At 45.2% G+C, this 16817-nt stretch overlaps 1 protein-coding gene across 10 annotated transcripts in view; it reads right to left on the bottom strand.

The window, feature by feature from the left end:
- Positions 1-16817, bottom strand: part of LOC120893912 (cGMP-specific 3',5'-cyclic phosphodiesterase) — a 53291-nt gene that overhangs the window by 15998 nt on the left and 20476 nt on the right. For all 10 annotated transcript variants that reach the window (XM_040296126.1, XM_040296130.1, XM_040296133.1 and 7 more), the window contains 4 exons: positions 15467-16505; positions 3657-3909; positions 2930-3175; positions 2595-2860 (listed from right to left, as the gene is read on the bottom strand). In XM_040296126.1, coding sequence (XP_040152060.1) covers positions 2595-2860; positions 2930-3175; positions 3657-3909; positions 15467-16063 — 1362 coding nt within the window. In that variant the 5' untranslated portion in view covers positions 16064-16505. The remainder of the gene's footprint in view (positions 1-2594; positions 2861-2929; positions 3176-3656; positions 3910-15466; positions 16506-16817) is intronic.

Raw genomic sequence — 16817 nt, 5'->3', positions numbered from 1 at the left:
CATTGCACGGGCGGACGGACGGACGGACGGACGGGATGCAGAGTGCGGAAACGATGCGGATGAGGAAAGAAAGTGGAAAACGATAAAAATGAGTGAATTTCAATGAAACAGATTGCAATCACGATTATGATTACAGCACTGACAAACACGCTTTTCTAGGTTTGTGTTCAAAGCAGTAGAAGAAAAATATGTGCCTAATTTGGTGCGCCTGGTATGCCATTGTGAATGGATGCGGTAATCTACAAATGACCAGGCTGCTCCATTGCTGAAGAGCATTGTTGTATGAAATAAAAATAATTCCTAGAAATGCTTTTTGAGTCAATATTGAGTCTGAATTTGAACAGCAATATTTGAGTGAAAAAAGAGACACGAAAAGCAAAAGTACATTTACACATTAATCCAAACGAACACTGCGCATTGGCTTTATCGTACGGTAATTGAAAGTAAAATAATAATCATTTCCCATTCGGCGCTCTTAATTACGATTCGATTTCATTTGAGCCTGCATATTATTCTTGTTCAATGGCTGCGTGCACTGCAGAATAATTGAACACGGCAGGATGTGCTTCGTGTTCGTTTCACTGTTTTCTTTTTTATCATTATTAACACAAACCAGCCCGCTACCGCACCGCTCTCTTCTCCGTTTTATCAATATCGAAAATAGCAGGTCACAAAATGAACGAAGCAGAAGGTAGGCAAGCGTTACCGCGGCATGGCATGGTGCATGCTTATCAATTTCCCTAAAATGAGATTTCATATCCTGCAGGCATGACGCAAGCAGAGCGCTTTATTCAATCACACCCTCTAACCACACGCAAGGCTCAGGTGTGCTGGGAAATGGCAGATGATGTGGATGTGATTTGATTTATTCGGCGATAAGATAAGCGCTTGAATCAATGCGCTTAAGCATTCTAATTAGCTTGCCTTAGGTTGTTATCATACGGGGTGCCACTCTGTTGCAGGATGAAGTTTGAAATACAAAGTAAAGCAACACATGTTAACTATACCCTCCTAGCGATCCATTTACATTTTTAATAAAGTTTTCGATGTTCCCATACCTTTCTGCAGTAACTGCTATTCCCTTACGATACCCATCATGATGCCTTCGTTACTTATGAAGGTCACATACCTCCGAAAACGCTAAGCTTGCTGGCCAAGCACAATATCTAACGACTTCTGAAAACCAGTTTCATTTCGTAGAAGGAAAGAAAAAGAGGAAATAATATTTTACGAGACATTGGCGCGTTGCGTGCTGGCTCACTGCTCATACTTTATTCTACCGATGTGACGCTCTCAGGCTATACTTCTCATTCTCAGTTCGAGACCTATATCCACCCCCATTGCGTGACAATGTCCCAGGGGTTGCTCTGGGGGGCTAATGTGCTACTCGAACACTAACCCATTCGAGAAGTTGCTGTCAGCACAATCAATATAAATAATTCTCCGCTCTTGATGGGGTAAGAGAAGTCTTAAAGAAGTCTAGTTTATATCGCTTGCTTTCTGTTTCACAGCGCGCCCACATTTTGCCGTTCTTTCTAGTCTTCGTGGGACGCTCCTCGATAAACCGTCGGCAGATAGCGAGTTTCATGCCTGCTGACCACCATGATGAAATCGAAAGTGTGAGCAAAGCATTTCCTACGTGTTCGTGCTCGCGAGGCAAAATGCGTGTTATCGTGCGCGTTATCATGAATCTTGCCGTGTTCATCGTACCCGAAAAACAACACGGAAAACTCTAATTAACAAAAGAGCCTTCACCCCGAATGACGTCCCTGTGAGTTTTTTTTTTTGCATTCGTACCTTAATATTGATTCTTTTGCACGTCAGCAAAGCGCAAATACTCCCTCCCCCCTCAATAAACAACATTGCAATGCGTGCGTACGTGACTACCGGTGTGTGTTTTATCGTGCCCGATTACCGCCAAGTGTGGCAATGGAATACTGTTTGGGATGACCAACATCATCTACATCGTGCTTACGCGTGCGTTTTTATAGAAGCGTCACATTTGTGCTGCCAAACATTGGATCAGTTGCGCTGTGTTGCGTATGCTGCTAGTTGCGTGTACTACTAGCACGGCCTGCTTTGGCGCGCATAGCCAAGCGCGTGGAGTGTAGTGCGTTTTTTCTGACAGCTGTCAAAATAATTGATCACTTTGAAAGCTCTGTAATGGTGGAGTTTCCCTTTTTGTTTGGATCGATTGCTTTTGGCACGTGGTTTGTCAGACGGGCACGCACCAGGTAACGTATTTACACACGCAAATCGATACAGTGAACGCACCGTCCCTCGGTGACATACTAGTGGCACACACACACTCTAAAAAGCGAATGCTTTTCTATTTTGGCAAACGCGATTACCTTCAACGTGTTTCGATTGCAGTCGTCATCTAAACATGCACACTTGGGTTTGGAGCGTAGAAATCGTAGAATTTGTGTGATTTTGTGGGAGGGTACAAAGGTGGGAAAGGAAAGCCCAAACATACGCGTACGGTGAAGCGAATGGCGAGCAAAATTCAGACCAGATTAGGTACCATGCATTGCTATTACCGGGTCGTCTAGCAGCTCGCCGCTTGAAAGCTCCCTGAATGACGCAACACTTACCGCTTCGCCGCAGTCGAGATCGAGCAGAAACACGGCACACCTTTCGCACTTGAGCAGTTCGCGGGCCTCGGTCATAATCTTCGTCACCAAGCACTCCAGGTTGTTCTGCTCCGAGAAGATGCTGCGGGCCAGATTGAGCAATATCTGATTGCGCCGGTACTCCTGGACGGACATTTCAAACAGCTGTGCATTCTGGATGCCAATGCCACAGAACGTAAGATAGCGACGGAATATCTCCACGTCCCGTTCGGTAAACTCGGGCGATCCTGTTAAAATAAACGACGTATGAATAGCACATCCGACTCACACACCAAGTGTGGCCAAGTGTGGCTTACCGTTGGTTTTGTTAATGATCTGCGCCACCCCAATCACCTGCCCCTCATAGTTGCAGATCGGCATGGACAGGATGATGTTCGTTTTGTAGCCGGTCTTTTGGTCGATTTCGCTGTTGAAGCGCGGATCCTTGTACGCTTCCTTGATGTTGATGGTTTCGTTCGTTTGTGCGACGGTACCGGCAATGCCAACACCGAACGGAATGATGATTTCGTCCTGTTTGGCGCGCCGGACGGCTTCGTCTAGTGCTGTAAGATGGAAGCAAAGGTGGATGAAATGAAGTGGAAGCTCTGCTCTTCAAGCTTATCGGAAACATCGGCACTGTGCATTTGGTAGATGAAATTGACCCATCCTATAGCGCGTTTGATGTACATGAAAATACTATTTACTTCGCTAGGTTGATCGAGAAAGGATCGCTCTAAATTTAAGCAAACAAGATAGCGAACCAACTTTCTTTTTCGTATCTTATTTGCTTTCATGTTTGATTGTTGCCGATAAATCATTGTTAAAATATGTGTTTAAAAATGTTGCAGCAAATAGCACCTCTTTGAAACATGCTCAACTGCAACTTTTCAACGTTTGAAATTCGACACCTTGTAAAGCTTTCCTCAACTCTCGGGAGATTGATGTCGCTGCCGTCAACACACCGTCTGATTGATCAGCGCCCCCGAGCTGAGGGGGAAAGAAAGATGCTGTCGCTCTAATGGCGTGCCATCAATTAGTACTTACGAGTGTTTTGCGTTACGTCGAACAGCTTGGCGACCAGATACTTCCCCGAGGGCGGTCCGTTCACCAGGAACAGCGAACCACGGTCGGCATGCGTCAGGAGGCCCACGTTGACCAGTATCTTGTGACACAGCACGTCGATGTCGAGCTCGTTGGCCACGTCCCGTATCAGCTCCATGAACAGTTCGCCCTCGTCCAGGTCGGCCAGATGGCTGCGGTTGGAGATGGAGCTCCGGGAGGTCGGCGAACGGCATTTCTGCGAAAGCGAAAGCGAAACACAACCATCAACGACACGCCGTGGCATAGCGAGACATTACGTCAGCCCGCAGTATCCCCGCCCAGCTCGCCGGCCGGGGCGACCCACTACCCCAGCTGCGCACAGCAAATCGATGCATTGGCAAAGTGAGTTCCATCAAGGGATGAACGCGTGGATGGCGAAGCGAATGAAGAAGCCACCATTAGTATTCATCGTTGGCTGCATTTTAAATGACGCTCGCCTGTCAGCCCGTCAGCGCGCACCAGCGTCAGTGTAAATCGGTTAAAGTTCCCCGGCCTCGACAGCCAAGTTCACTGTCCGTCCCACCACCCATGACGGGGGAATGGCTGCAGGCGGTTGGTAGGGTGGCGTTCAACAGATTACACTTTCACACCTTGCCCAAGCACCGAACCGTTAACAATGCGGTCGGAATGTGGTGTGTTGTGCCCCTTTTTTCCTTTCTTTGCTTTGCTTCAGTACATTTTTATAAGCTCCCATTCCTTTTTCGAACCTCTCATCGCCATCCGGAAGCAGCGAAGGAAGAGGGTAGGGGAAACTGTGGGCAAACCATACCAAACCAATGGTAACAAAACGATGACGTCTGGCAATGTTTGCATTTTGCCGTGCTTCCCCTTACCGGGCCAGAAACGGTAATCGACCGAAGCCGAGACGGAGTTTGTGCGCGTGGTGCAAGGAAAGGAGTGAATGTTGTTCATGAATAAAACAAATCGTTCCCTTGGCGGCTAAGAAGAGTGCCCACCCTGCACCCCTTTAATGCCTGTGCCAACGCAAGCTCTGGTGTTCGTTTATTAATTTGGTACCCCAGTTCGGGCTGCGGTCCGGCACACCGGCACTCGGTATGATCGCTTGCCTAACCTTCAAAACCGAACACACTCAACCGGTGCTGGAATGGTTCAACTCGTTAGTAGCGTTCGAGTGGATTGCGGCCCGGGACTTATTGGCGAAGGTGGTGAGCATGTAATTCTATTCTCATGCTCAGTTACCTTCTCCGGGTAGGTGGGATTCGGGATGATTGATGTTGGTACGCACCGTTCCCATGTACTTCAACGTTGAATCAATTGCAGAGGAATTTAGTGTTTGTAAACATGAGAATCGTTCGCTGTTATGTAGGAAAATTAGTTTGAATATGTTTGTAGCAAGCAAATGCAATTCCAAGGATGGAAGAATTTGGAACGAGTATGTGGTTGTATACTCTAGTACGTAAAAATGTGTTTGAAAGCAATGTATTCATACGAATAACATGTTGTGGTGTTAAGTTTAGCTTATTTTAGTGTTTATTATTCGATAGACAATAACACCCTCTTCAAATTTTGTTTATAATATACTTTAGATAACGAACAGAACATTTATATATCGTTATGGTTGGACTCATTTCAAACACATTAACGTGAAGTCAGTTCTATTATCGTCTTTCCAGACTCGTAGAGATCGTCAACTGAATTTAAAAGACGGCACATACAAAGAAGGGGGCTGCGAGGGCCAAAAGTTGTCCGGGCTTCAGCGACAGCCAGCATTAGCACGCGACGGAGTATTCTGGCAGGAACATAGAGGTTAATCCGCGAAAGTAGCTCGGGACAGTCGATGGTTCCGTTTAAGAGTCCGGTGATAAATCCCAGCCTGGCGTAGGCTCAACACGTTCGTCAAGGGGTGGGATGTAGTAGATGCGAGCCACCAAACAATGCTAGCGTATGCCAGCAGCGGTCTGATAAGTGCACAGTACAGTGTCTTGAAACACATAGGATCACGAAGTTCGCGCGTTATGTTAATGAACAAACCAAGTAGCCGATTGCCACTAGCGACTACTTGGTCTATTTGTTCCTCGAAGGAGAGTTTAGCACCTAAGAGGACTCCTAGATCCTTGACACAGTACACTCTTTTTAGGTTCTGAGCATCTAGCGTATAATTAAACAACGCTGGAGCTCTTGACCGGCTGAGTAAGATTGTGGCACATTTATCGATGCAGACGCTTAGTGCGTTACGCTTGCACCAGGAGACAAACTCAGTCAGGGTGGCTTGTAGTCGAAAATGGTCGTCTGGTTCACAGATTTGATGATAGATTTTTGTATCATCTGCATAGAGTAGGCAACTATTATCCGGGAGTACCGTGCACAAGTCAATTATGTATAGCAGGTGTATTGCCCTAGGTTGCTGTCCTGGGGTACGCCGGAAGAAGCGCCGACAGACCTAAATAGGTAGGGATCGTATACATAAATAGGATTTCATCCAATTTACCATAGGCGGTGATAATCCGAGTCTATCGAGTTTTAGCGTTAGAGTGGGGCCAGTTTGTGTACAATCGAAAGTGACTAGATGTGCTTGTGATAACTTATAGATAGGACGCTCACGTGAATTAAGTGTTATGGTAGACAACGAATTATCCTTTTGGAGTAGATCTATGGGAGGACTTTCGGATTGTTTGTGATGTTTAGACCTTACTCTTTCAAAAGTTGGCATTGAAGAGGAATGTTATTAACATTCCTCGGACCGAAGACGGCCTTCGTCCTTGTGCCATGCAGGTAACGTTGGCCCATATCGCTACTTAACGCTGCCTGTTGCCCAGTATCGCCACGACCTTCTTTATTGACTATCGAAGATCATCAACAAAGGCCATAGAATCGGTTAGGTTATATTAGTCGTCACTCATCTATCTTCATTGTCTGAAGTATTATGGTTCTTGATTTTTTTATGCCACGTAGAACGCTCTTTATGCAGTGTTGAATTATAACATTACAAAATTATACATAAATAATATTTTCAACCAGTAGTCACATAGTCGCCAACACACTCGTCATGGGCTCAGATCCCAAAGGACTTAGAGCCTAATATAAATAATCTTTGGGGCTCTTTACAAGAGTCGAATATTCCGAGACCCTCATATACATGCTGCTTTAAACATTCCACAATTGAAAGAACTGATTTGCTTATTAAAACGACTAGGCTCTCCACGATTCTAGTCAGTTTTTTGCATGGAGTTTGCCAATTGGAGGCTGAAATCATGTAAACACTCCAGCCTGCAATTTTCAGTCTAGATTATTCTAGCCTCAAAGCTAGAATTAGATTCAAATACCTGCTCGAAAAATGGCAAACAATGTCGTGTTTTCTTTTATCACAAGGTGCATTAAAGATATCTGGTGATGGAATCCAGAATCAAGGTGGATGTAGTCCAGGTGGTCTCATAGTATGTTTTTATAACCAAATTTGAACATCACTTTTTGACAGTACGGGTGAAAACTTTTGCTGAAACATGCTTTCTGGAGGCTTGACGAATACACAAAACACTCTTGAAATCTTCATTCAGAAACAGAAGCGATAAAAATCAGCCTTCTAAACTCATGCACCTTGTGATAAGCCCACCTGTATAATATACCCACTTAGATAACTGCTCGAAAAATGCTATACAATGCAAGCAGCTGACAGACTGTTTGAGTCTACGAACTTAAAATGGAAAGGGCTTCAACGATAGAATACATACAATGAAAATAATATTGCGCCCTCTTTTTTATTTTGAAAATTCTTTCCAAATTGTCCTGTATTTATGTGCTTGTCCTATGAGAGGAATATTTATGACTGCTAGTAGCACGCCGAACATCCCCATTTAAGTATTAAAAGCAGACTCTTCTCAAACAACGCTACAATTAACACAGCCGTTAGAATGCAATCTCAAACACATTCACACAAACAGACACACACATACACGTCACAGCGTTCCAAAAAGCAACAAAGCACTGGTGTCCCAAGTGGATAAAAACTACTTCCCGCGCAGGCTATTATCAGCACACGCCTAACGATCTGCAAATGGGACACCGGGGGGAAAAAGGGATGGTGGAGCAGTGCAAATGTTTACCAAACTGGAAGTTGTCCAATAATTAGCGCTAAACGCTCCAACTCATTAACATTTCCACACCGGAAACACTCCGGGAGGGCTTTCTCCATTTACCACATCGCATTCAGCTGGCCACGGCTCGTGAGATGAGTTGTTGTCACACCACACCTTCCCATGGTCACGTTGGCAAAGCGGACACACATGCACAACCGCCTAGTCACAAATACACACGTGTACGTAGTTTCGCCAACTCACGCCCAACAGCTGCCGGCGCTGGTCCGCTAGTTGCTGGGCTAGAATTACAAATTGTCTCCGGCGTTCGCCATTTCACTTTCTCGCCCACTTCCTGTTACATCCGCGCGCGGTAAATCTAGGTCAGTAGGAAGTGGTTGAGCAAACACAAGGGGCCAAAACGCGCCGGCTCAAATGAAATGACACCGACTGGTACGGCACATTCGTGTCGGCACCCCTTTAGCAATGGGGTGGGGGGAACACACGCTTGGGCTTGGCTCTGTTCACTGCTCGAACGCCACACGAAGACAATTACCCTCCGCCCTTCGTAGGGTGGGGACGGCGCCAAACAGGAGCAAAACAAAGCCACCACCCTTGATCGCCGGCACCTTCGCCTGATTATCATCAACAGCAGCGGCGGCGTGCTGCAGAAACGAAAGAGTGAAACAAGCTTCACGTCCTTGACGGCGGCGGTGGCGGTATCTTACAAGCAGTAAGGTTTTTTTGTCTGCCTTTCTCCAACATCTCTCCATGGCATTGTCCACTGGTAGCCATTGTTTTGAGTGTCCATGCTTTACTATCGTTTGCCCACAGCACAGCGTAAGCACACTGGCACAAGTGTCATCTATCACACTGCATATAAACACACACAAACAGACAACACACAAACTCACAGCGGTCAAGGGGCTCTCCTAGCTGTGGAATGAGAATGTCAGAATGTCGCCAGCTTCTGTAACGAGCCCACCACCCTCTGCACAGTTGGTTGCCACGAACGATGTAGAGAAAATATACATGAATTTCTGTGTGTGTGTGCGAATGGGTTGGTATTAGTGGCAAGATTCTTTATCTATGCTTTCATTCTTTTCTATCAGCCAATTTTGGGCGCCTCCATCAAGCACCAATACCAGTAACCCAAAGCCGTACGTTTGGACGATACGCTTCCGAAACGGTAGGGTGAGGAGTAGATAAGAAGCGCTGCCTAGGATCGGAATGGATGACAGTTGGCAGGAAGGTCTTGTGTTATTGCCGTTTGGTACATTCTGTTGTGTTATGTCCCGGCGAGAAATGGAATATTTACCACGACGGATAGAGCAAAGCAGAGTAACAATGCAACGTTCGTGGTGGGATAAATACCAGACACACTGTCTAACCTTCCACCGTAAATCAGGAACGTGATTGGGCTACCGGGGCCATTGGATGGTATGCAAGGATTCAACACTTATTTCTGCTTGCGTCTGCTTACATCGGAAATGCATGTTTAGTGTTGGGTGTGTTCACATTAAAGTCATTCCACACGCGTGTTTAGCTAGCTGATAACAATGAAGATAATGGTCAAATGTTTCATCCAGTAAAATATTATTTTCTTTTCCATTTTTTTGCTCGAGTTAGCTACAATGCATTCCATCAGATGCAGTAAAGCTTTGTTATTCACATCGTTTTTTTATCATGTGTCCATTAACCTTTCTACACATTTTGTTCAATTGTAGACCTGTTTGAAATGCTGTATATAATTTTATTTACTCATTTGCTAAATTATTGAAAACATGTAGGCAATTTACATAACATGAAATATTTATCAATCTCTTGGCTGCTGTTCAAATTCATAAGTCACGCTGCAATTAGAATAAGAATTTATCAAACTCAATATCCATTCTGCCGTATCTAAACCTGTTATTCGGTACAGTACACAGCAAGGTAGGCGAATGAAAAGCCTGCCGGATTGCTTCATAATTGGCAGATTATTAGTATCTGCGCCGTACAATCCCATTAACGAGCTCCCATCAACGCAACGCGAGCGAATGTTTTCGGCGAACATTTCTGTACGTAAATTGTGTAAACATATTTGCTGCCTGAACCTGATAACACAAAAATGTTCGCGCATAAAACGGTAAAGCGGTGCTTCACAACATCGGGCCCCCCGGTTATCGGCCCAATGTCGGGGCCGCCAATTGTCCGGGAATCCACTGCCGGATGCTGGAGCGCACCAATTCACCAAATGACTTCAACTGAAATAATTTAATTTAATTTATGGCTTAACTTTTCTCGCATTCGTGCGTTTACCGTCAGCCGGAACGGAACGGAGTTCGGGGAAAGTTTCGTACTGCCCCGGCAGTACCGCACGGCATACACGGCATCGATTAAAACTCGCGCAACACTCTCTCGTGGCCGGTTGCCATCGTTGGTTCCGATGTTGGCGATCGAAAGTTTCACCAAAACAGAACGGAGAAGCTTGATGGGGAAGAGTTTGTGTGGTAGCTGTTCTTTACCTCTCTGCCCGAGGAAGAAGCAAGTTTTCATTGCGCAACGTGTCGCGTGTAGACCAGCAGCAAGCGTTCGGTCCTGCGAGTTTGCACAGCAAGGTGCTGTTTCCATGGAGCGATTAATCAGCGTGAAGTGGCTTAGGACGATGCTCTTTTCAAATTTACAATGGCTAATGGCCGAACAGTTTATTCACTTCAAGTTTGAACTACGAAATGTGTGATGAGTGTAGGGGGGCACCGTATCGGGTGTGGAATTGTGTTGAGTTTGGGTAAAAGGGCAAAAATGCTAATTGGTAACTTTTTTTTCTTCGGTCAATAGAATGTATATCGCTCTGTTACGATCCAAAAGAAATTATTTACTTTCCAAAGTGGAACCGCAAAGTCAAAGTTCTCGTTTGGTTCCAACAGAAAATAACGTTTATGTTGAGTTGGATATGAAAATAAATACTTAAAATCCACACCAGCAGGGTTGATTCATTGGTACAAAGCCTTTTCTCTGTAACCGATCCAAAATAGATAAAAAGTACCAGCTAAATCACAGAAAAAGATAAAAATTATAGTAGCAGATGAAAGAGCTTTCCGTAATACCAAAAGCAGAACTGCAGGCAAGGTAGAGCCAATTGTCAGATGAAAAATCTAATAGAAAAACTTACTTTTCCCCGTACTGCAAACATACTTGCTTGCTACTAGGTCGTGCTTAAGCCACCCATGCCAAACCGGCGGTAACGAGCGAAATTGACTTTCCTCTAGGTTTTCCCATTTTCTGTCGGCTACATTCTTTTCTTTCCTCTACCTCGCCACCCTTAATGGCCGTACGTTTGCATTGGATGGATTTATTTTCAACATGTACACTTTCTGCTCTTATTATGCTACTGCTCTTATAACTTTTGCTCTCCACCACGGCTGTAGCTTCTCGGTGTGGCTTTGATTTACGGCCCCGCAGCGCGTTCCAGTTGATGCTTCGCGGTACCGAAAAGCGCACAGCCCGAAAGCAATCAACGCTACCTTCACGTTGTGTCCGTTTTGAATCGAAACCGAGAGCCATTTTGTACACTTTTAATTCATTTTTAGTATCTCTCTCTCTCTATCTCTCTCTCTCTCTCTCTTTCTCTCTCTCTCTCTCTACTGCTGCTGCTTTCACGATACTACAGAGGGAAGCACATTGGTAAGATTTATATCGTTTCTGTGTTTCTGTTGCGTTCTATTTTGAATGTGGCGCAACCATGGCAAACCAGAGCGAACCATCGGCGTGTAAATAGTGGACCGTAAAAATAGATGCCCGGTGCTTTTACCGTCAATCCATCATCGCCTTGCGCGTGTCTTGTCGCTTCTTTAATATAGTGCTGAAGGAGGACACTATTATCCTTCCTTTATTTCTCACTGGAGACTTTGCACGTTTTTTTTATTGAGTGTGCAATAAACAGACAATCAAATTACCAACCGCTATTGTGTGCTACTCTCTTTCCACAAACTACGACAGCCGGAGGCGCATAGCTGCTGTATATGGGAATTATGCTCCAAAAAACAGGTTAGCAAAACACAGACAATAATCCTATAAATCAACAACCTATCGGAGATACTGACCACCAGTGGGTCGCTGGCAATGCGCCCGTTTGGTTGAGGCTCATAAATCTCATTTAAAACTTTACCTCCAATAAATTAAATCACCCGTTTCTCGGTTGCAGTCGCTCAAAGGCTCCCGGTTAAGCGTAAGAAGCCAAAAGACAAACAGAGCCTACAGCAGGCCCTGTAAGCACAGCCGCTTCATAGTCCCAACAATTCTTCCCGTCAGTCTGTCTCTACACTCCCAGAGCAGTTTTACTGGGGGGCTGCGATGGATAATTAAGCTGGGACTACACGCCGTACCCACGGACCATGACCAAGCAAGCAATTAAAAGAAGTACCGCGGAAAGGGAAACGTATTTAACACGAGGGTCTTCTGAACGAAGGGAAAGCTTGGAAAAAAATGATTGGAACGAAAGCACACGGTTAAACATGATACTTGCGCCATTGCAGCAACGCACCAGAAAGCGATCTGAGCAATGTGCTGTCCAATATCCTACCCGTAACGTTTAGTTTATGCTGTTTTATGTGTGCTCTAGCTATTTAAAACACACACACACACTGGAATTGTTAAGTAACTGTGTCACACACATACATACACACAAACACGCATTGACATTTACATCCCACTGCCAATCATACAGGGCAATGCATTTTATGGCAAAAACTGTGATAGAAGGTGTGCCTGCCATCGTAAACACCTCGTCCGGTGACCGGAAGTGAGATTTGTTTAACTCAATCATACATCGTCCCGTCCCGTCCGGTGAACACCGGCAACTAGGTTATGGTTATTACCTGTTCCATGTCATTCCACCGATGTCGTCTACCTGGTTCGAGCAAGGTACACTCTCGTAGGCGGCCTTGTGAGCTGCAGCAACACTACCATATGGGAACGGCTGTCTGGCAGATATCACAACTGACAAACCGATGCAACGGATAAGCCACCGGGACCTCAAGGGTATGACATTTCAGTCGATGAATTTTGTCGACCCACAGCTCTGCATGCAAGCAATACAGTAGTCTTTTCTGGCACTGGTATTGCACGGTAACGGTAGTCAACTGTGTGTGGTTTGAACTGTTACGCAGAACCGCACCCTGACATGGGCCTGGCATAATAGCAGCCGGCGAGGTGGGTAAAACCGCGGAAAGAATAACACAACTGTTTCTCAACCAAGCACACACAAACACACAAAATACACAAACATTGACGTAGGCCGTAAGCGGAAAATCCGTGCCGGTTGAACAGGTGATGAAGGTATGCTTTTGTTTCCCAGCACATCCTTTGTTCCGCCCCATGCATAGTGCACCGGGCATGATACTGTGAGTGCGCAACCATCGAGGAACGGACGCTTTCCCACAAGCCTTTTGTGCTATCCTTTTCCACAAAATTAAAGGTAGGGATTTATTGGATTTCAATCAGTAGCATGTAGCCCGTTATTGTGTCGAGTAGTTTGTTTGTTTTTTTTTCGTAATTTAAATGTTTTTTTGAACTCCGTATTGGTAAAGCGTCCCGGTAGTTTTTAACTGCTAATTTTAAATTCGTTGATAGAGACGTAACGACATTTTTGTTGTTAGCATCAATCTTTATCCTGGTTTATCATTCTTTTTCTTTGGTGTGACTAGCTACACGGCCAATACTCAGTTCTTACTACGAGAGAACAGTATGGATGGGACCTGGATCCATTTGGTCTCGTTAAAGCCGGAGAGTTTACCGAATTGACTACCGCCCCTTTATCTTATTTTAGTCCATTTGGTAGAACTTTTACTAATGAATTTTATCAAACGTTACCAATTTGCTGCAAATATTTATGCAGACTTCAATTATGGGTATACCTGATAAACATGTATTTTTCTTGCTAATGAATGATTTCTGTGTACATTTCCAGCTAGTTTGAGAAGTACAATTTTAATCACGTCCATGAGGAAAGCGCATAACGACTAACGGCTGTCAGAGGAACATATCGGTAGAACAAGGCGCAAACCCTTTCTGACCTTCCAGGCTAGTGCACCGAATATGTTAGCCAGATCCATCGGTACTCTGGAACGACCTATCAATATCCCAATGTAGGTTCGTATGAGTCGAGCTCTCAAAGGACAGAACTGTCTGTCTTGATATGAGTGTACTGAATAGAAACAAATAATCGCATAACTACAAATGGATTAAGTCCGCCTTCACCGACTACGGTTGATGCGCCAAAAAGAAGAAGATTATCCAAGCTTTGATGGACTTTGAAGAGTTTTTTCCTTGTATCCATCCATCAGATAGCACCGATGGAAAACACAAACAGATAAACACTTTTAATGCAATTAGCATTATACATCATGTTTTACTCAATAAAAATATGTTCCTGTGAAAGTCTGAACAAATGTGCCTAATCATTCCCAATATCGCTAAGGCTTTTTGGTTTTTTCCTGCAGTTTTACTTGGAAAATTTCATGATTGATGCTTGCTTCCACTGTTTCATCGAAGAAGTTTCTGTTAATTGTCCAAGCTGCACTTCGTAGTTTTCAGTTCGGAAGTGATAATTGACACGGATAAAAAAAGGAACACTTTAATAGATATACAATATTTATAACAATTCTCATGTTTTGTAACTCATGGCTCATGTTTTGTAACGTACGCTGCTTGTTGTACGTGAACAGTTGTACTGCAAGCAACTCTAAAAACATTGTAAAAATTTCAGTGTTCTGCTTCATTTTCTAGACAACGACATGGATAAGGACTGTTCAAACAAACTACTTTTTTCCTCACGACGCTCAAACTCTAATCCCCGAATTACTCTCTTCAAACCCAGTGTGTGTTTTGAAGAACCAAGTTTTTCATAAATTTCACTCAGCGTGAAATGTGTGTCCATCTTTGCCATCATCGTTAAATGAACGATTTTCAAACTACATTCCACAAAAGTGAAATAGCTCACCCAATTTAATTTAAAGTGCAATGACGTCAATGGCACGCCAGGTTGCTGTACCATTTTCAAATCAACTCTTCCCGTTACATTATCATGCAAAAACAAAACAAAAAACAATCTCAAATTACCCGTTCCATTACCGGACTATTTCACCGGACAAATAAACGCCAACGGAGAAAACATTATTGTTTACCGCTGACGCTGATGGTAGCGTAGCACTCTCACCGTCATTACCGGACAATCTTAAGCGGAAGCGGTAGTTTTCGTAATTTGTCCACGGCGGCCCCTAGCTAGCTTTCTGCGCCAGTGCGCCCGTGCGGTACGGCCAATTAGACGATTAAACTTTACGAGTTCCATTCCCATCCAGCGTACCCCACCGTAATAATGGCCATAATTAACCCGCCGTTCCTTGCCGGTGCCGTGTCCTAATGAAGCGAACACTGTCAACAAGTAGCACCTGGGGTCGCACCCTGGGTGACATTGAGCATGACAAAATGCATTCAATTAATCTGCATAATGATAGCTGGCGCTGGCCCCGGAAGGACCATAAACTATCATTAGTTCCATCCGTGCAGCTTGTGGAAGCTGGACGCACCCGAAGGTTCGCCCGATGTTCGATTCTGTATGCAAGGATATGCTGATGATTTTGAATCCTTTTTTTAACTTCTTCATGATACCTAGAATCGGTGTAAGCGAGAATGAAATGTTTTAAAGTTCCCGAATAATTCCCACCAGAAATATAGCCGTACCTTTACCGGCGACGATGCCAGCCATTGCTGGAACAGGTCCGAGGTAACCGACGCGCGGTGCGGCGATTTTGGTGACTTGGACGTGTCCCCGGCGGTAATTGACTGCAGCTTGGCAACGACGTCGTTCGGTGCCCGCTCACGGAACCAACGTTCGATGGCGGCCGAATGCTCCTCAAAAAACGCACCGACCTCGTCCAGTTCCTCGAGCGAGCATAGCGAGTCGGGCGGCGCTGACCGGTGGGACGGCGACAGATGATGGTGGGTGGGCGATTGGGACTGGGACATGCTGGACCGGGACGTATTTGGCGACAGCAGATTGCCATCGTCCGTCGAGGGACGGGAATTGCTGCGCATTAGGGTGCAATTAGCACTCTCGCCATTTTCGGCCGGACTCGATGGACGCGGCGAACCCAGCTTCGGTACGGTACAGCAACCAGTGCCATTGTCGTTGCGGTCGCCATTATTGTTGAGCGGCTGTTCAGCTGGGTCGGACGAATCGACTGCGGAGGACGGGACGGACGTCGATTGAACGCCATGACCATCAATACTGTTGCTGCCGTTCTTCTGCGGCCAATCGCGTGTCTCTGTCGATTCCATTGCTCTCTAGCAAGCGTACACGGCGTTGTCTTCCTGAGGTTACCGCTGGAGCGGTACGGGAGTGAAATGTGCTGCTTTACTGCTTGCCTAAATACCAGGCCGGACGGTTACTATTACATCCGCCAGTGCGGATGCCAGAACCTCTCCATGTACCATATCGCACGCACACACTCTAAATCGTCGTTTAATTGTTCACATTACACGTGTGACACTTTCACCTTAAGCTACTATTACACCACGCACAAAAACGTACACCGTTAACTTGAGCATCGACAAAAATGTTAACCATCTACGGCTCCGTTTTCACATTGAAAGCGAACACGGACACACAACGAGGACGTCGAACGATGGGCGCAATCAAATAGTATTTTAGCGCCAATTAAGCTGTCGAGGAAAATCCCCGCTAGCGAAGCGGTGATGATTATGGCGCCTAATGTTGATCCTGTGAACGAGACAAAACACAGAGAAGACACGATAAGAAAGCAAATCCTGATTGAAAGCGCTAGTTAGCATACACAAACACACACCCAATCACACATACACTTGCGCACAAGGGACATTGCCTCAGCCAAAGTTCATAGTATTAGGGATAATATATAAAGAAAGCAGACGGTGGAAACATGTTGGCCGAGGTGCGGCAACATGAGCTAAGCTTAGTTCAAGCGGGGTAAGGTAATCTGCATGTTGAGCAGCGGTAGGATCGTTAGGGCTGCAGGTATTAAGAAGGTAAGCATTACGGTCATAGTTATAAGTA

This window comes from Anopheles arabiensis, chromosome 2 (assembly GCF_016920715.1).
Source record: "Anopheles arabiensis isolate DONGOLA chromosome 2, AaraD3, whole genome shotgun sequence".
Lineage (NCBI taxonomy): Eukaryota > Metazoa > Arthropoda > Insecta > Diptera > Culicidae > Anopheles > Anopheles arabiensis.
Note: the sequence above shows the minus strand (reverse complement) of the source record. Positions and strands in the feature narration are given on the sequence as shown.